Raw genomic sequence first — 20271 nt, forward strand, 5'->3', positions numbered from 1 at the left:
TGCATAATACCCTCAGTTTAAAGCTTCTGATTCCTGAACAAGGTCAGAGGGAAAAAATCTCAACATCTACACAATGAGTACAACATAAGCCTGCTGAACCATATGTGAACATGACAGATACAATGTGCTAAAGTAATTCCAGGCCCAATTCATTAAACTAGCATGCATATATTAGTTATCACAATTATCAATATAATCTCATTGTGTAATATCTGAGAAAATTAGCCTAAATAATATTCAGTTAGCCACTAACATGCTATATATTGACACACCCAGTTTCCAGATTGTATATAACAAAAGAATATAAGAGTAACAAATTCAAAGAAACAGTGAATATATATTAAGATATAATTTAATAAATAAAGTAATCATACCAGCTTATATTTTAAATTATTTGCACATCATGAAATTGTTACTAGAAAACATGTAAACAAGTTACCTTTCCATGCAAAAATATCAATTAAAGTCTACTTTAACCCAAAAACAAATATGTAATACATTGCAGCTTTCCAGTCCTTATATGCACTGGTTTTCCTTTCAGTCTTTTTTTCCTTTATTTTAACATGGTGATCCTGCCAGTAACACACTTCCTGTCTTATGGTGGCTGCACTCACTCCTCCACTCCCTATTGAGGAACACTGTAGCCACCCTTAGACAGCAGCACTATCAACCAATCAAAAGTGTGTTAGGTGGACAAGTAGATTTATATGGACTTTGCAATTTAAAGCGGAGTTCCACACACACACAGTAAAAAAACTGTAGCTGCTGACTTTTATAAAACAGCCACTCACCTGTCCCACAATCCCGCGGTGTCCTCCCCGCAGCCCATTTCACCAGCTGTCTGGTGTTCCAGGTGCCTGCATCTTCAGTGTAGGCACCCAGCTGTGACAGCTTGCAGTTTCACAGACAGGTGCCCACTGAGCATGCGCAGGCAGCGCTGAGCTTCCTGAATGGCCCCGTAGTCTTCTGGGACCTGTCACGTGTCCCAGAAGACTATGGGGAGAGAGGGTAGGAGGACAACTTCTGCTTCCGATTGCCTAGGTGATCACAGCAGAAGTATTAGCGGGTACCTGTCAAATCCGGTTAACCGCTCCCCAAAGGTGCCAATCCTTAATGGGGAGCGGGGGACCAGTCTTTAAAGCGGAACTTCCCCTTTTGGGTGGAGTTCCGCTTTAAAGCCAATATTCAGCTAACAATTTAAGCAGTTATAGCAACAGTTTTTTTCCACTTGGGATTATGGGTTTACATAAATTAAAAAAAGCTAACCATTATAAGCACCCCTGTCAGTGTTAGATGGTTTGTCCCAACCCACTACCTGCCACTTTTGCTGGACAGATTTTGGGGTAAATTAACTCAAACTGGAGCAGACAGAATCTGGAGCAGCTGTGTATAATAATCAATCAGTTTCTATCTTCAGCTTGTTCAGTAAATCCGACCATAGACAGCACAATTTTCTTTTCTGCATCCAAGAGTTGGCTCAGTCAGTCAACAATGACTGTGTTGATGGGGGAATCCCTCCTGCTGAGCGATTGTGTTTTCTCAGTGGGGGGAGCCATCCCCGCTGGGAGAACACAGTGATTAATGCAATAATCGCATGTAAAACCCTACAGACTGGTTGTACCCAAGCTGATCAATTAACTTGGATACATTCAGCCTTCTCATACATGGCTCGAATTTCATCCAGTCCCTGCTGAACCGGCTGAGATTCAAACTGTCTATGGCCAGCTTTAAGCTTTAAAAATGAATCTGATTCGCTGCTATGCACAACTGCTCCAGATATTGGCTGTTAAAATCTTAGCAAATTCCCTTATTTGTCTTTTAAAGGATGTTGAAAAATATCACACTTACTGACAGGATCAACAGATAATAAAACCTGGGGGGCTTAGAAAATCAAAGAAAATCAAAGGCTGCTGGGTAAATGCTAGTGGCAAGCTACATTATGAGTATCATCAGACTAGATCAGCCTTTCTCATCCTTTTAACCCCAGAGGAACACTTGAAATAATTTTCAGATCTCAGAGAACCCCTCTAAAAATCAATTTATTGGTGGCCAGTGGGAAAATGACCAATACAGTGGCTAATAGGAAAGAATGCCATCTTTACAGACAGCTAAAAAAATCATTAGTGTCAAGCAGCTGTCTCTGCCAAGTAGTATGGAGCCGTGACCTATGCAGGTACAATCAAATGGGAGGTCAGTCACAGCTTAAGGAACACCTAGCAACTTCTAGGAGGAACCCTAGTGAGAATGGCTGGACTAGATAAATATCTAGTTTACCTTGAATCCCTGCTTTATGTACTTTAAAATGACTAGATCATGTATGAATGAGCTTTGTTTAAGGTCAGTTGTGGATCCACTGGTGAATGCTCAATCACACTTATGCCTTTAAAAGCTGAGTTCCAGATATGGAAATTTTTACATAGTTACATTGGTGCAGCTTGGACCACTGTAAGTATGTATGTGCCATACTGGTAGGATACCCTTGGAATCTGGAAATCTTCCAGCTTTAGGAACAACTACTACAGTGATCTCCACTAGCTTCTGGGTCTCGTGCTGCTCACTGAACACAGGAGGTGCTCAACATGGACACCATTCAGAGAACACTTTCCATTAGACAAGGTGGAGATTTAATGTCACCACCCCACCTCTCCACATCATCCAGTCAGAGAACACCTCCTATTCACTAAGAAAATTAAACATGTTCCCTGAATTCCACCTGTGCAGAGCGAGCGATCTCCTGTGTTCACAATACAGCAAGGCAGCTGCTCGGCACTGGACCCGGAAGCTAGTGGAGTACACTGGAGTAGCGGTGCCTACTACAGTGACTTCCAGCTGGACCAAGCTGGACCAATGTAATGATGTAAAAATTGCCCTACCTGGAATTCATTCATAATGAGATCTATTCCATTATAGCTGATAGCATTGAAGAAAATTTATCAGGGCAATTAACTATAATGGCATAGATATTAAAATACATTTTTGCATGCAGTTTATTTCACATCACCAAAAAAACACAAGTGTAAAGCTGGCCATAGACAGATCAAAATTTGTCTGGGTCAGCAGGAACCAGCCAAACTTGAATCTATCTCTGGGCAGGCTGGTTGTACTGAAGTCAACCCATGTTTGAAGGAAAGACAATTGCATAATGTATGGTCAGCCTAAGAACAATTCTTGTGGGCCTTTTATCTTCAGAGTAAGAATGCTTTGAATTATCTTTTCCCTCACTAGTTTTGCTGTCACAGTTATTGGCTAGGTTTCTGTTGCAGCTTAGCTCCATCTTTGTTGCATCCTGTTTTCCTCCATATACGTGTCTCCCACTGCCATCTCCATAGCATCTGTTCAATAGTTTGGTTGCTGTTCCTCATATTCAGCCTGCTGCCTGGCTCTCATTGCCATCTTCATAGCATCTGTTGCATACTTTGGTTGCTGTTCCTCATATTCAGCCTGTTGCCTGGCTCTCATGACCATCTCCATAGCATTGGATGGTCCTGTGTTGTGCTGTGGCTCTTGGTACACAGCCTGTTGCTTGGCCTTCATTACCCTCTCTATAGCACTTGGTTCTGCAATGTAGCCTAGTTCGTCTGTGTCACGTTCAGACTGTTGCCTTGCCATCTTAATTTGAGCAATTGTATTAGAATTACTGGGTGTTTTACTGTTCATTGGTGGGGAGTCCTCTTCTAGTTCTGCTTGTTGCCTTGCCCTCATAGCTAATGCCAGGGAACTGGAGGCACCGCTACTTTGAGGGAACTGTGGTTTGGGTTCTGTGAGGAAGAAAAATGCAGATTTGTGAGGGAATGTCACAGAAATAATTAGGAACCACATTTGCAATGAAGTATGATAAAATGTGCAGCTTAAAGGTGTTTACAGATCTGAGTCAAAGAATTAGGTGATAACACCCCCCCCCCTAATCCCGCCCCCAACACCCACACCCACACATATGCATTCTTGGATACATGCTTCAGTCTGCTTTCTAGATGATCAATGCATTGCAAGTAATTGCATTCTGTTAAGTAAATGGTTAATTCTCAGTCTGCAATATAGTAGCAAGTATTGCATAAGTAAATACAGTCATGGCCGAAATTGTTGGCACCCTTGATATTTTTCCTGAAAATCATGTATTTCTCACGAAACGTATTGCATTAACACATGTTTTGCTATACACATGTTTATTCCCTTTGTGTGTATTGGGACAAAACAAAAAAAGGGAGGAAAGAAAGCAAATTCGACATAATGTCACACAAACCTCCAAAAATGGGCTGGACAAAAGTATTGGCACCCTTTCACAACTGCGGATAAATAAGAATGTTACAAGCATGTGATGCTCCTGTAAACTCACCTGGGGCAAGTAACAGGTGTGGGCAATATAGAAATCACACCTGAAAGCAGATAAAAAGGAGAGACGTTCACTTAACCTTTGCATTGTGTGTCTGTCTGTGCCACACTAAGCATGGACAACAGAAAGAGGAGACGAGAACTGTCTGAGGACCTGAGAACCAAAATTGTGGCAAAATATCAACAATCTCAAGGTTACAAGTCCATCTCCAGAGAACTAGATTTGCCTTTGTCCACAGTGCGCAACATTATCAAGAAGTTTGCAACCCATGGCACTGTAGCTAATCTCCCTGGTCGTGGACGGATGAGGAAAATTGATGAAAGATTGCAACGCAGAATAGTCCGGATGGTGGATAAGCAGCCCCAAACATGTTCCAAAGACATTCAAGCTGTCCTGCAGGCTCAGGGAGCATCAGTGTCAGCGCGAACTATCCGTCGACATTTAAATGAAATGAAACGCTATGGCAGGAGACCCAGGAGGACCCCACTGCTGACACAGAGACATAAAAAAGCAAGACTACAGTTTGCCAAAATGTACTTGAGTAAGCCAAAAGCCTTCTGGGAAAACGTCTTGTGGACAGATGAGACCAAGATAGAGCTTTTCGGTAAAGCACATCATTCTACTGTTTACCGAAAACGGAATGAGGCCTACAAAGAACAAAACACAGTACCTACGGTAAAATATGGTGGAGGTTCAATGATGTTTTGGGGTTGTTTTGCTGCCTCTGGCACTGGGTGCCTTGACTGTGTGCAAGGCATCATGAAATCTGAGGATTACCAAAGGATTTTGGGTCGCACTGTAGGGCCCAGTGTCAGAAAGCTGGGTTTGCGTCCAAGATCCTGGGTCTTCCAGCAGGACAATGACCCCAAACATACGTCAAAAAGCACTCAGAAATGGATGGCAAAGAAGCGCTGGAGAGTTCTGAAGTGGCCAGCAATGAGCCCAGATCTAAATCCCATTGAACACCTGTGGAGAGATCTTAAAATTGCTGTTGGGAAAAGGTGTCCTTCCAATAAGAGAGACCTGGAGCTGTTTGCAAAGGAAGAGTGGTCCAAAATTCCGGGTGAGAGGTGTCAGAAGCTTATTGATGGTTATAGGAAGCGACTGATTTCAGTTATGTTTTCCAAAGGGTGTGCAACCAAATATTAAGTTAAGGGTGCCAATACTTTTGTCCAGCCCATTTTTGGGGTTTTGTGTGACATTATGTCATATTTGCTTTTCTGCCTCTGTTTTATATTTGTTCCAATACATACAAAGGGAATAAACATGTGTATAGCAAAACATGTGTTAATGCAATACCTTTTTTGTGTGAAATACTTGATTTTCAGGAAAAATATCAAGGGTGCCAACAATTTCGGCCATGACTGTAAGTAGTATTACTTATTTGAAGAATGCTTTAAATGTGTCTTCAGCAGTCAGCTAAGTGTCAGCAAGATGCCCTGACACCTTTATCTTATTCACACATAGGTGTTATTTACTAAAACTGGAGAGTGAAAAATCTGGTACAACTCTACATAGAAACCAATTAGTTTTCAGGTTTTATTGCCAAAGCTTAATTGAACAAGCTGAAGTTAGAAGCTGATTGGCTCCCATACACAGCTTCTCAGTGCTCCAGTTTTAGTAAAACTACTCCATACTGTTTAATGTGAACATTGTTGTTGGTACAGTATATACATATACTTTTCTTACAGGTATGTAAACATGACTTTCCATTTCTAAAATGTCACAAGCTCCTAGTTCTACCACTTCTTCATACCTTTAACTTTTCTTTCATGATGTGGGGGTATGTTTACATACACCAGACAGGGAAAATACAAGCAGACAGGTCTGCTGCGAAGGGTCATTAGTCTGTGTGGATCAAATAAGAACTAGTCCTCTACTTCATTTCTGCGAGCTGGGGAGTAGTAGACTGTACAGTATATAGAGCATCTTTTGGGGAAAAAAATCTGTCTCTCGTTCATGTATATTAAAGTGTTAGTTAACCCAGGATCATGCAATCACTATATGTGGTCTCCCACAGTACACATAACATGGAAATGCAATTATTTTAGGAAATATAAACTACTAAATACCTTTTCTCATCAGTAGTTAGAGCAGTCTTTTGATTTCTATCAGTGTCTAGCAGAGCACTGGTTAAAGATAGTAGGAGGAGTTTTCAATCTCCCCTGATTGTCCTATGACCCTCTGTCTGGACAGCTCTGATTGACCCTGTGCTGATCACATGCACTCACCCAAGAAAAAAAAAACACTCTCCAGCAATACACACCAAACTAAGCATGTGCAGCTTGCCCCAAGGCTCTGTTCTATCAGCAGATGGATTGGGGACAGTAGAAGATATGGAGGATTGGAGAAGACAGGATTAAACATCCTTTTTATACAATGCCCAGGATTACCTCCTTAGGTTCCACAGTGGGTTTAGCAGGCATGCTTTACATGTGCTACATACAACTCCTGTATAAACAAAACTATTGAGTAAAGCTGGCTATACACTTAATTTTTTTTCTGTTCATCTAGCAGGCTGAACAAATGAAAACGAATCAATTATTCCATCCACACAAACAAGGTAGATGGGTTTAGCTATTAAACAATATTGCACAGGTTTATTGGCCTGTATTCAATCGGTTACTGCTATCTTTCTCACTCCCTTTGTTTTTGTACAGTATGTCTCATATGTTTAGTGGATACTATAGCCATTCGTACTTTCCTCATGTTATTGCTCTATTATGTTAAGAAACCCATTATTCTGATGTGGAAGAGCACCTTGGCACCTGGTCATACAGTTTGGAAGGCTTTGATAAACAAGGCTCTACCCTTATACATACCCACATACTCTATGTGGCTTCAAAATTTGATAAAGAGTGTGTTGCGATTTCGTAGTTTTCACCACCATGTCTCATTCTAAATTATGGTATTCAAATTGTCCAACTCTTGACCTCTGTAATGCCTGTGTTGTACTGGATACAAAAAGTGGATGGAGGAATGCCCTCTGCCCTGACATTGCATTCTGACAGCAGAACCTAAAGAGAAGCTTCAGTCTCCCTCCAAAAAATTAAGAGTCAGCAGCTACAAATACTGTAGCTGCTGACTTTTAATATAAGGATACTTACCTGTCAAGGGGTCCAGTGCTGTCCTCACCCGAGCCGATTCTTCAATGGGTTTCGTGTGCAGGCACCGGCATCTTTGTGAATGCACTTTGTGAATGGTCCCCTAGTTTTCTGGGACTTGTGATGTGCCCAGAAGGCTGTGGGCCAAGGGGGTGGTGAACTTCCACTCAAATCACTTAGCTGATCCCCGTGGGAAATGCCCCCCCCAAAAAAAAATAAGTGTCAAATGTAAAGGGGGGGGAGGGAGGGAGGAAAACAAGCACAACTTTTCCTTTTGGGTGAAGTTCCACTTTAAAAGACAACAGTTTTTTAAGCATGTCCTTTAGACACAAATTGAAGGACTGGTGTCAAATAGGAATGGCTACACACTGTTTGAAATTCAACTGGTCCCTACTGAACTAGTAGTTTATGTAACTTACCATTAACAAGCTGTGTGTCTGGGGCTTCACTGACAGACTGAATCTAGAAAATAATAAAATATTTGAATAAAATATTTAAAACAGCTGATAACGTCTACAATACAAATGTAAGTAGCTGGTAGTTTTGTTTTTTTTAACATTATTTATATAAACAATTCACGGGACATACAGACAACAATAAGGCAAGTAGATGAATGTCACTATAAAAGACCATGAACCAGGTTCAGTCCAGTTACATATAAAATCAATCGCCAACCACAAAAACAGCATTGCATAATACACGGGGTCGAGAGTCAATACAATCAGACCAGCATGCTAAACATAAGCAAACACTAACAGCATAGAAAACAGAAAAAAAAACAAAAAACAAAGAAAGGAAACAAGAAAAAAAAGGGGGGGGGGGAAATGAAGAAGAGAAAAGAGGAAGAAAGAAAGGACACAGCAAAAGGCAAAGCGAGAGTGACGAAAATGACGAAGGGACTTCAAGCCATTGAGTGCAGCAAGGAGTCATATTCACTGGAGCAGGTAAAGAGAGACCAATGGACCCATCTCTGGAGAAACTGAGCCTCTTGACCTCGAACCACGGCCATAATATTTTCCATTGAGTGTATGACCTCAACCCGAGATAGCCACACAGAGATAGAAGGGGGAGCCTCCTGCTTCCAGAGAGCTGTTTGAAACGTTTCCTAGAAAGATCAGAAAGGAGCAGCAGATATCCCGTACAGTAATCCCCCAGATCAAATTTAGTCAGGTGTTTAAAAAGATCCCTAACTTTCACCCAAAAAGCAGTCAATTTCCTACAGGACCAAAATATATGTAAGAGCGAACCATCCTCCTTACAACGCCAGCATACCTTCGTGACCTCAGGGAAGATCTTATGCAGGATGATCGGAACCCTGTACCACCGTGTGAGCAATTTATATCCCAATTCCTGGTATTTACTTGTCACAGAGGAACGATGGGCAAAATACAAAATATGGTCCCTCTGCTTGGTCAGAAAGGTCCTATGCAACTCTTCCTCCCACCTGAGAAGAAACGGCGGCACAAACTTATCAGTCGGTTGACTGAGCAACTTATAGGCTAGCGAGATTGCATGTGAGGTGGGCTCAGGGTTAACATAAAGATCCTCAAAAGAAGTACTAGGATCCAAGTTCAACCCCCTATGAGTCAAGGAAGACAAAAAATTAACAAGTTGCTGTAGCCTCCAACTGTCTAGGAAGGAAGGACAAACATGCCCTGTATATCCATCGGGGACTTCATCCGTGGCCCGGTCGTAAAGTTTCAAAGAAGGAAACTACTGCCAACAGATAAAGATCAAAATCCCTGGCAGAAAGCAAGGGTTACCCAAAACAGGATATAAGCAGTATATCGTGGATCGGACAGGTCGGCCCCCGCACAACACCTCGCAACCCCCAAAGAAGTGCTCAGCAAAGGATGGGATTTGACGAACGGAATTTTGTTGGGATCCAGCCACAGGACACAATGAAGAGGAGTGTCCACTGCACATTGCTCTATCTCTACCCATTGCTGAAGACCGCCATCCCTACACCAGGAGAGGATCCTAGCCGGATGTATCGCTTAATAGTATATAACGGGGTCCAGGAATGCCATCCCTCCCTGGCTCTTGGGCAACGACAAATAAGAGTGAGAAATTCGAGGGGGAGATTTCGCCCAAATGAAACGCAAAAAGACACCCCTCCCCTTTCTTCAAAAACGACAGAGACTGCAAATGTAAGCATTTGAAAAAAATATAAAAGTCGGGGCATGATATTCATCTTAAGTATGGCATTCCTACCCATCCAAGAGCGGGCAAGATCATTCCATTTGCACAAATCTGCCGTGATAGCATCAAGGGCAGGATGGAAATTGGTTTGGAACAACTGATCTGGAGTATGGGTAATCTTGACCCCCAAGTATGACAATGAGGATGAAGCCACCTGAAATGGAAAGGAGGCACAGATGACTTGAAATCTACTCTTGGGCAAAGAGACATTCATAAACTCCAACTTATGACTATTAATTTTGAAATTCGAAAGAGATCCATAACAAGACTGCCACAAAGAACAAAAGGTCATCGGCAAAAGCGGCCACCTTATGTTTCCGTCCTACCCATAAGTACCCCCTAACATTCTGATTCAGACACACATGACGCAAAAGGGGCTCTAGAGTCAAAATGAAAATCAGAGGTGACAAAGGACAACCCTGGCGAGCCCCATCAGACAAAGAGAAATAAGCAGAGGTGGCCTCATTCATGTTGACGGCAGCTAAAGGGTGAGAATATATAGCATTGATCCATGTAAGAAATCATGGTCCCACCCCCAGATATCAGAGCGTTTCCTTCAGGAAAAGCCAGTTCACCCTGGCAAAAGCCTTCTCCACATCTGCAGAAAGCAGACACAGGGGTAGCTTACGGGAATGAGCCCAATGAATGACATTCAGGACCCTAGAAGTATTGTCCTTAGCTTCTTTTCAGGGCATAAAGCCCACCTGGTCAGGATGGACTAGCTCCTGGAGAAGAGGCAACAACCGAAGGGAGAGGATCTTCGTAAATATCTTCAGATCTGCATTCAAAAGTGAAATGGGCCTATAATTCTGACAATGAGTGGAATCCTTTTCCTCCTTCGAAATGACAGTTATATGCACCCTCAATGAATCCAAAAGGCAGGGAATTGCCCTCAAGTAGAGAATTAAAGGCCGCCACAAATCTAGGCGCCAAGATGGGAGCAAACGCTTTATAATAATCCCCCTTGAAACCATCAGGTACCGGGGCTTTCTGGGGTTTAAGAAGCTAAACTGCGCCAAAGAACTCATCGGACGCAATTGGAGCACTCAAACAGTTCGTCACCTCTGAAGAAATCGTAGGAAGACCCGAAGCAGCTAGATACTCCCCAATCTGCCTCCGTCTGGCGACAAGCTGTTTGGGTGTCAGCAGAGCATGCAAATTATAGAGCATGAAGTAATAAGAGCGGAAAGCCTCCAGAATTTCAGGCAAGGAATAGCCACGCTGTCCCTGCCCTTTATCAATGAAGGGAATGCAACTTCTAATAGAAAGTTCCCGCAGAGAGCGCGCTAACAACCTACCCGGCTTATTCCCAAGTTCATAGCTCAGCCTTTTTAATTTGGACTTAGTATCATGCATAAGCAAATCTGCCAATTTGCTCCGCTGGGTCCGAAGTTCACCAGCCACTGCCTGCGCCAGGGACTTCTTATGAGTCCGCTTCAGGGCAGCCACCACCTCCAATTGATGCTGAAGTAGGGCCAGACATTCTCTTTTCAACTCCAACGCTTTTTGAATAAATACTCCTCTCATGATGCACTTCTGCGATTCCCATTGAAGAGTAGGAGAAACCTCCGGGGTATCATTCTCCGATAAAATCTGAGTCAGGGATCGTGAAAGGTCCTCCAAAATGGGGCCCTCCTTCAACAATGACGCATGGAGCCTCCACGACCAGGGTTTCAACCTCACCGACCCCAACCGTAAGTCCAGAGTAATTGGACTTACGGTTGATCCAAGATAGTTTGAGTAGCTATCAAAGTACTTCCGGAAGCAGGGACTGGAAAAAGAAGAGGTAATCTATCCTGGAATAACTGTCATGAGGAAAAGAATAAAAGGAGTAATTCCGGTCAGTAGGATGCAGAATACGCCAAACATCCACCAATCTAAAAGACACCAAAGCTTTCTTGACATGCCGCAGACAAGGGTAGGAAAAAGGGCCAAGTTGAAGTCCCCACCCAGAATTACACAGCCTTCCATGAAATTCTGTAAGTGGTTCAGGATGTCTTCTAAAAATGTCAACTGAGCCTGCTTAGGAAGATAGACCGACACCAGAGTTACTCTAGGCCCCTATAAGATCCCCTTTAAGAAAGAATTTTCTGATCAATAGGCTACCATGCTGCTGTTCTGGAAATCAGGATACTCGCCCCCTTCGTCTTGGAATCAGGGGTAGTACTATGGTACAAAAGGGGGAATCTATAATTAGAGAATTTAGGAGACTTGTCTGTTTGAAAGTGGGTCTCTTGCACAAACACAATCTGCCTCAAAAACGGCAGAACTCCCGCAAAATCATGGTCCTCTTCTCGGGGCTATTCAGTCCCTTTGCATTAAAAGAAACACAATTAAGTACCGACATGGCTACTAGGAAGGAAGGAGGAAAAGAAAAAAAAAAGGGGGGGGGGAGAAGAAGGAGAAAAGAAAAGCTGAAAAACAGCAGAGAGAACAAGAGTAGCAGTCAGGCACCCAGAATGAAAGGAAAGCTCAAGCCACCCATATAGAAGTCCCCGGTTACCAAAACTTTAAACAACTCAAAACAGGAAAATTAAACCCCCACAGCTCCTGGAGACAAACAGAAACAGTTTGACAGCGTAATATATACGTTGCAAAACAGGCCGATAGGCAACAACTCCAGCATGAAAATGGAGAGGCCTAGAGAGCACAGCCAAAGGAAAGTCATACTTCCTTCCCCCACGGATCCGAACGATCAGGTATGAATCTGTTCCTCCTTGCCCGAGGCCGCTGCGGCAATGGAGTAGGTTGCACAAGTAAGTCCAGGGCTGTCTAATCTGGGACCGAGATAGATGGGACCCCCAGCAGATCAAAGAGATCCTGCAACTAAGCTGGAGTATGTACTGTCAGAGAACGATCACCTTTACGAACTGAAAGGAAAAAGGAGAAACCCCATCGATAGGTAGCTTCAGCTTCTCGCATCTTGCCCAAAAGAGGCTTCAGGATGCATCACATCTGTAGGGTGCGGTGAGAGAGATTTTGATTAGATGCCCCATTAAAGTCCATAGGACCCCTGCGCCAGGCTCTTCACAAGATCTCCTCCTTTATGATGTAAAAATGCACTCTACACAAAGTATCTTGGTGGCGACCGTCATCCATGGGAGCAGGACCCTGGATGTGATGGACCCTATCAAGCTCCAGGGCCTCATTGGGTGCTCTAATAGTGCATTCAATATGGCTGTCACCGTGGTGCGGAGGGGACGTAGCTTCAGGAATACCTTGCAGTTTAATATTATTCCTCCTACTCCTATTCTCAAGATCATCCTGATGCAGGTTTAGGGAATGCAGGTGATTCCGATACTTTGACACCGTGGTTTCCAGGGCCAAGACCCTCTGCTCCACCGCCACTTGATTTGTTGAAAGCCCATCTACCCGTACAGTGAGAGAGTTTAGGGTGTCTTTAACCTCATGAATTTCCTCTTTAAAGGCCTGCCGCAGGGTTTGGGCAAGCATCTGAATGTCCCTCTTATTGGTTAGTGTAGCAAAAAGGACTGCTCCTCAGGATCCGATAGGCCAGCCGGGAGGCCCGAGGTGCTTGGGGGACACGCTCTCTGCTGGCCGTTGCTGGTAGGTTTTATATAAAAACTTTACAATCTTGTCAGTCATTGACCTGGAAAAATTATGTAGAGAGTCATGCCTGTAAATTCTGAATGCCCTTCCTGTTCCCAAGTGACTCACCCATTAGTGAAACCACTATATGAGAACTAGCAGCTAATGTGTTTTTGTCCTTTATTAATTAATTCCAAGGGCACAATAAAACTGTACCTGCTTACTATATGGTAAAAAAAAATCTTCCCTTTTCTGTTTGCTGATTAAAAAGTTTGGCTCAGGTTGTAAATGGCTGAACACACAGAAGCTAAGCAACGGTTGTATTACTGCTTTAAGACAATCTTAACTATTTAACTAGTTCAGGCATTGATGACATTTTTTTGGTGCATGAATAGCAAGCCCATTGTACACAGAACGTTTGTAGCACCTCTAGTTTCTCTGCCCTGCTGCTGGGCCCCCCTCCCAGCATACAGCAATTGTTGGCTTTGATTAATCAAAGCAGGGATTACAGTATACTCAGAGAAGGTGTTGGCAGCTGCATCTGTAAAAAAAAAAAGCAGTCTGATGCAATGTTCATAAACAACATTTGCTCAGACCCATATAGAAATATAACATAATGTTACTTTTTTTTATCATTCTGTTCCAGGGGCGGACTGACCATTTGGAAACTTGGGCACTGCTCAAGGGCCCGGGATCCGTAGGGGGCCCTATGAGATGCCCCTTGTACCCTTTTCATAGGCTTTTTTGAGTTTGGGCAAGGACACAGGGGCCCCATGATCTCTTATTGCCCAGGGGCCCCATGAGTTGTCAGTCCGCCCCTGTTCTGTTCAATCATCTGCAGATCAAGGATTTTTAAATAATATGTTCCTCGATTTAAATCCTTATTAACCCTTTATTTTAATCAGCCTTAGTTACCTCCTTATTCTCCTTCTCCCTTCAACTATTTTTTCTGCTTCTATTTTATTAACTATTTAAATTTAAACTTTTTTTATTTTTGTTTTGTTTGTATTTTTACACATTTACCATTTATTTACATCTTTCTCATTTAAAAAAAGTGTAAAATTGAACAAAAAAGTAATATTTAATTTGTAAATAACTTTGCACTACTTTGTACCAGAATCATATAATCTTAGTGTCAGTTAAATGGGACAAATTGGCCTATAAAATGCACACTTTTTATGTGCTGTAACACTATTTTTTATTTTCAAACTAACACTGTTCAAAAAAGAAAATAAAAAGTATGTTTTTGTGTGTTTTGTTGTCTAAGGATTGCGAAAAAAAAAAATAATTGTTGCAAGGCAATATCAGGAAAAGAGAGTTTTATTTGTCCTTAACCCCCCCCCCCAAAAAAAAACAAAAAAAAACAATATATGTATTGCCTTGTTATCCTAAGTAATGGCAAAGTTTTTCCCAAATAAACAGGTCCATAGCAGAAATGTAGCAATTTCTCTGGTACCATAAGGGGTGAACATGTATGGGAGGTGAAGTGGTTGCACATGTGCACAATTTGACTGACATAACACCTAAATAACTCTAGCATAACACCAAGGTCAAGGAGCCTATATATAAAAAAAATTGTTAGCTTTTTGTTTTCCAACAAACAGCTAAGCAGGGGAGCAATCAAAAAAAAAACTGTATGACTTATCCAGGAAGGCCAATGCAATCAAATTCAAAGTTCAACTAAATTTTTAAATTCCCTTGGCCTTCCCACTCCTGTTAAAGAAAAAAAAAATATTGTCATCAATGCTTCCCTCTGCACCCTTCTCCATCCTGCAACACTAGTCGTATTCCTTTGAGCTCAGGCCTTTAAGGACACACCCTATGGGGGGGTGTCATCACGTCAGCCTCAGCTCACAGTAAAATGCTGCGGAGAATGCTACCAACATCATAATATGAGGACTGTTCTTTGCAGCACTGAAGACAACCCACTGCTGGAGAAGATCTCCAGTCATGTGACCAAACAAAAGACAGCTGGAAAACTAGTATGTACAATACAATATGTTTAAAATGTATTGCATTGTATGTGGGGTGGAGGGCATTGATGACCCCCCCCCTCATCAGTAGTGCTAGTACTGCAGTCAATTAATGTGAACCCATTTCTCTTCCAGAGCTCTGCTCTCTCCACTCAGCAGCTTCAGTTACCTTGTCACGGAGGACAGCACTGTATTTTTAGCATCTCAGACACGGAACACCCTGTCCAAGGCTACCAAGACCCCTGGAACTTGACAGAGTGGAGTGACTCCATGAGGTCAGGGAAGGGGCTCTGGCTATGCTTAGAGTATTTTTTGTTTCAAAAGTATCCCTGCCAGTACTTAGGGTACAAATGCCATCCAAGGGGCCACAAGCGGGAGTAATAAAAAATTTGTACTGGGATTTATCTGTATCTGTAAGGCATTTATCTGTGCCACTGTATTTAAGTTATATTTGAAGGGACAGGGACTACGAAATATGTGTGCAATATATACACGAGTAGGCACAACCTTTTAATCCATGCCAAATATCAGTGTTATGTAATCAAACCCACTTTATACAGTGTATGCTATGTGCGCATCAGGGCCTAGTCTTTATGACGTGTTCCTCAAGTTCAAAAGATAGGAGGTATGGTGAGTGTCAGGAAGATTGTGCAGAAACATGAGGGGGTGCCTGTGCTTGTAAAAGTGTATGGTAAGACACTGGGGGGCTTTCAGGCTCTACAGGACCCCTTGATTTCTAATGGAGTATGGTCTGACACTCTTAATATCTTACAAACTATTGTAGGCTCAAAAGGTTGCCTATCCTGGCTTACTACATTTGTTTTTTTTTTTGGTTTCACATGTTTGCTACAGAATTTTACAGCTTACTTTGCTCTGCATAAATACATGCATATTGACTTGAAAGTATTTTCAGTTTTGGTCAGAAACTAACCTGTCGCTGTGACGTTCTTTGCGGTACTCCATGATCGAGAACATTTGGCTTCTGTGCTTTATGGAGTTGTTGAATTAAAAAGTATTTATTCTTTCCTTCCTGCAAAGACCATGCATACCCAAACATCAAGAATGAAATACAATGTAATAAAACTTATGTAACAACCAACATTTATATATACGGACATTGTTTGGATTCCTTTTCCTCCAGTTTTAGGCTAAAAATGCTGGGCTAGTAGTGCTAACATCTAATAAACCTGACCATTTAGGACACAGGTGTCAAACTGGCGGCCCTCCAGCTGTTGCCAAACTACAAGTCCCATGAGGCATTGCAAGACTGAGAGTTACAAGCATGAGTAAGTAACAGCTGGAGGGCCGCCAGTTTGACACCCCTGATTAAGGATATGCACGTGTAAATTAGTGATACAATTTCTTTGCAAAATATGCTGGAACTGTACAGCGTCTATTAAATATGACAATCTGAAAAGCTGTTCCACTGCTCGTTGTGAGTTACTGCATATATTTCAGTGGTCTCTATACTGAATTGTTCTGTCCAGTTTTTAAGAACTTTGCAGTCTGAAGAGCCTTCACCTTTCTCCTGTAGTACCCAGAGAGCTTTACTGAGATCATCAATTGTTCTGTTAGGTCAGATTTCCTGGAGGCAAAAAATGGCCTCAAAAACAGAAGAAAATTTATACTTTGCATTTATTCTAGATTTTCATGATCAAAAGTCCCTCATCTCCTGCTGGGATGAGCAATCACAATAGTGTGTATTCCTTCTTTACACAAATTTGGAACTAAAAGAAATTTCCCTCGCCCTTTAAAAGGTTTCCTTATTTTTAATTGCACAAATGGCAATCACTGCTGTTTCATTGTGTCTTTCTACTATTTAAAAAAAAAGAAACAAATCTCCCTGCACAATGCCTTTACCTACTAATAGCACTGTAGCCAATTGCACTGTTCAGCAATGATACTGAGCAAATTCAGCCTTACTGGAAAGTTAGTTCTTGCACACTACTAGACACCACACTGTCTGCTATGTGACATAACTCAGGCCTGGCAATGGGCTACTGAGAAACAGCATTGAGTAGATCTAGTCCATAGAACGTTTAACCTGCTGTGAAGTGTTAATGGTTCACTGTATTTTGCAAAGTGCTGTTGAATATATAATATATCCAACAGGAAAGAATTAAATCACCTTACTCCTTGGTCTTGATTGCAAACACCTATACAATTTTGGCCATATGCAATATTTTTCAAAATAAATTTCAATAAATAAATATATATATATACTGCATGTTCAAATGTGTTTTTATTACAAAATATATGAAAAATATTTTAAAAAATACATTTCAAATATACTGTGTGTCTTTAAAAATAAAAATCAATTTTTTTGGAATGCATTTACAAATATATGTAAAAATATATGTTAAAATTACTTTTTTCTATGTAAAAAAAATATGAAGAATATATTTAAAAAAATATTTTTCATATATTTTGTAATATATAAAAACGCATTTCAACTTGCAGTAGATATATATATATATTTATTGAAATATATTTTGAATATGGCAAAAATTGTATATATTATATATTTATATATATATTTGGGAAGAATATTTTAAAAATATATTTCAAATATATTTTTCTTCTGGGATATCCTGCCCTGGGGACCAGAAATTATTCCCTGCTCATTATCTTCTTGGACACTGTTACCCTTACTGCCCCTGTGAGTTATTTTGCCTCTGGAGCCTATCAGAGAACCCTCAGCCACTGGAAGTATTGAATCTATCAATACCAGGTGTGCACATCAAGCAGACAGTGATGTGGACACCTAAAGAAGGACTCCAGGAAGTAAGTAGAAGAAGAGAGAAGGATCATCATGTACCCATGGCTTCAGTTAAAGGGAACGTAACCCATTGATGTGACTGTTTCCCAAAACAGTTATAATAAAGCATAGTTGCCAACTGTCATGGATTGCCCGAGACAGTCACAAATATTTGAAAGAAGACCCGCCATTGCTGTGTCCCAGCCAATGTCCCGGAAAACTGAGATCAGGGTGGGGGCAGCAGCAGCTAGGGGTTTCTAATTCTTTAAGAGCCTAGTACAGCAGTTAAAAAAACTCTAAACTTTCCTGGTCCAATTTGCTCAGCGGGGAATGGGGGTCCGCAGCCCACTGGGGATTATTTTTCCATTTTCAGGAGCGGCGGAGTAGTCTGCTGTGCCACCATTTCTTATTAATAAAGTAAACTCCTGGCTGCTTTTGTATCACTCCACCGCAGCAATGTAGAAGAGGCTGGGACCTGTCACTGGATTGCCTAAGCTTTGGGAAGTAAGCAACACAGAACAGTGTTGGAGACCCATTCCTCCCCTTACCTCCTCCCCCCAGCAGCTCGGACCAGATGATGACAGTGAGGACTCCGGCATGCCCAGTATCCCCAAAGCAGGGTGAGTTAGTGGGAGGGTGTGCAGCCAGCCTCAGCCCCCATTCATTCTACTAGTAAAGTGTCAGCAATGGAGGTAAGCGCTGTGCTGTTATAGAAGTAAAAAAAATGCAATGGGCATATCTCTCCTTTTATTCTTGTAGCACTAGCAGTGACTGTAAGAAATTGGGTTTAAAACTACACTGTCCAGGTTCTCAGTCAGGACAGTGCCACATGAAAATTGAGTTTTTTTACTTCTATCTAAATTTTTTTTAAAAAAGTGCAGCTTCTATGTTCTCTGTTTTCATGAAGCATTGTTCTGACTGTGAGAGATTAAACAGTGTAGTTTTAAACCCAATTTCTCACAGTCAGTTCTTGCTGACGCCATCATCCATCATCGCACACCACATTTTTCACAACTGATGTTGAGTCACACCCATAATTGAATGTCCCTCCAATTAAAATGATAATCCACCCACACCGCTTTTCTGGATATACAGAAATAAAAAGTGTCCCTAAAAATAGTAAGGAAACGTTGGCAACTATGATAAAGAGGTTGTAAACCTCAGACATGAAATATGAAAAAAGCATATCCCTCTATAGTGTGTACTTGTCTCTCTTCAATTTCTGAATGTGATTTCTCTCTGCTGCCTGGTTCCTCTGTTATCAGTATAAGTCGCCTCTGGCAGTTTTTGCTGACACTAAGAGTTGGAAAAGGCATTCAGCCTGTGAGTCATATCCACAATTTTACTTGTTCTTCATATTGTATGAAGGGTGTGTGTCTCTTCCCTTCATATAGGACTCATAGTTGTCGGCTCTGTGAAGACTTCACATCCCCGGCCCCTACTGAGAGAACTAAAGAGAAATTCTTTGATCTGTGAATTCTGAACTATCTACAGAAGAAATGGCTGCAGATACACAGCTACAACGTATGTAGGAGGATGGGTTTAATTTCTGTGTATTGTCTAATGCTTGTCACTTTACTGGGTATATGTAAGGGTTTACAACAGGGGCGGACTGACCATTTCGAAACTAGGGCACTGCCCGAGGTCAGTAGGGGGACCCATTTGATGCCCCTGGTACCTTTTTCTTAGGCTTTTTTGAGTTTGGGCAAGGACACAGGGGCCACATGATACCCTATTGCCCGGAGGCCCCATGAGTTGTCAGTCCGCCCCTGGTTTACAACCACTTACATGAATATGTCATGAATGATATCTGTCACAGCTGCTTCTGTTCTCATCCAAACTGTCAAGCCACCAAACAGATGGTGTCATAACTGATCACATGAGCAGCACCATGACAACTGCAGATCCAACAAAAGCTAAGATGGCAGCTTTCTTGGCTGTAAAGGATAAGAGGATTTATTTCTGCTTTAAATAAAATGGACATTTAAATAATTTTTTTTTTCACATCAGTGGTTAGTTAGAGCAGTGTTTCTCAACAGGTGTTCCGCCATGATCTTCTGTTCATCACAAGCAGGTGAACAATAGATCACATCCCCAAACAGTTGAGAGGCTACAGAGTCCTGAGGAAAACAACTGACATCACTGTCCTGCACTGATCCCAGTAAGTCCTCCCCTCCTGTCCATCCCAGGAACCTGTGCGTGACATCACTCAGAAGGAACAAGAGAGGAGGGCTGGCGGGAATCAGCGCATGAGATACAATCACAATCCAGCAGGTTCCCTGTGCTACTCTGCATGAGGTAAACTGATACAGATCCTAGTATTGTGTGACCTCCAGTTTCCTCCTGGCCCCCCTG

General features: G+C 41.9%; 1 protein-coding gene across 1 annotated transcript in view; it reads right to left on the minus strand.

Annotated features, from left to right (window-relative positions):
* Positions 1 to 334: 334 nt before the first annotated feature.
* Positions 335 to 20271, minus strand: part of TMC5 (transmembrane channel like 5) — a 195401-nt gene continuing 175464 nt past the window's right edge. Inside the window, exons 20-22 of the mRNA XM_089679055.1 lie at positions 16090 to 16188; positions 7854 to 7896; positions 335 to 3758 (exon numbers count right to left, since the gene is read on the minus strand). Of these exons, the coding sequence (XP_089535181.1) occupies positions 3337 to 3758; positions 7854 to 7896; positions 16090 to 16188 (564 nt within the window). The 3' untranslated portion in view covers positions 335 to 3336. The remainder of the gene's footprint in view (positions 3759 to 7853; positions 7897 to 16089; positions 16189 to 20271) is intronic.

This window comes from Staurois parvus, unplaced genomic scaffold (assembly GCF_062004578.1).
Source record: "Staurois parvus isolate SC_StPar_1 unplaced genomic scaffold, SC_StPar_1.0 ptg000217l, whole genome shotgun sequence".
Taxonomy (NCBI): domain Eukaryota; kingdom Metazoa; phylum Chordata; class Amphibia; order Anura; family Ranidae; genus Staurois; species Staurois parvus.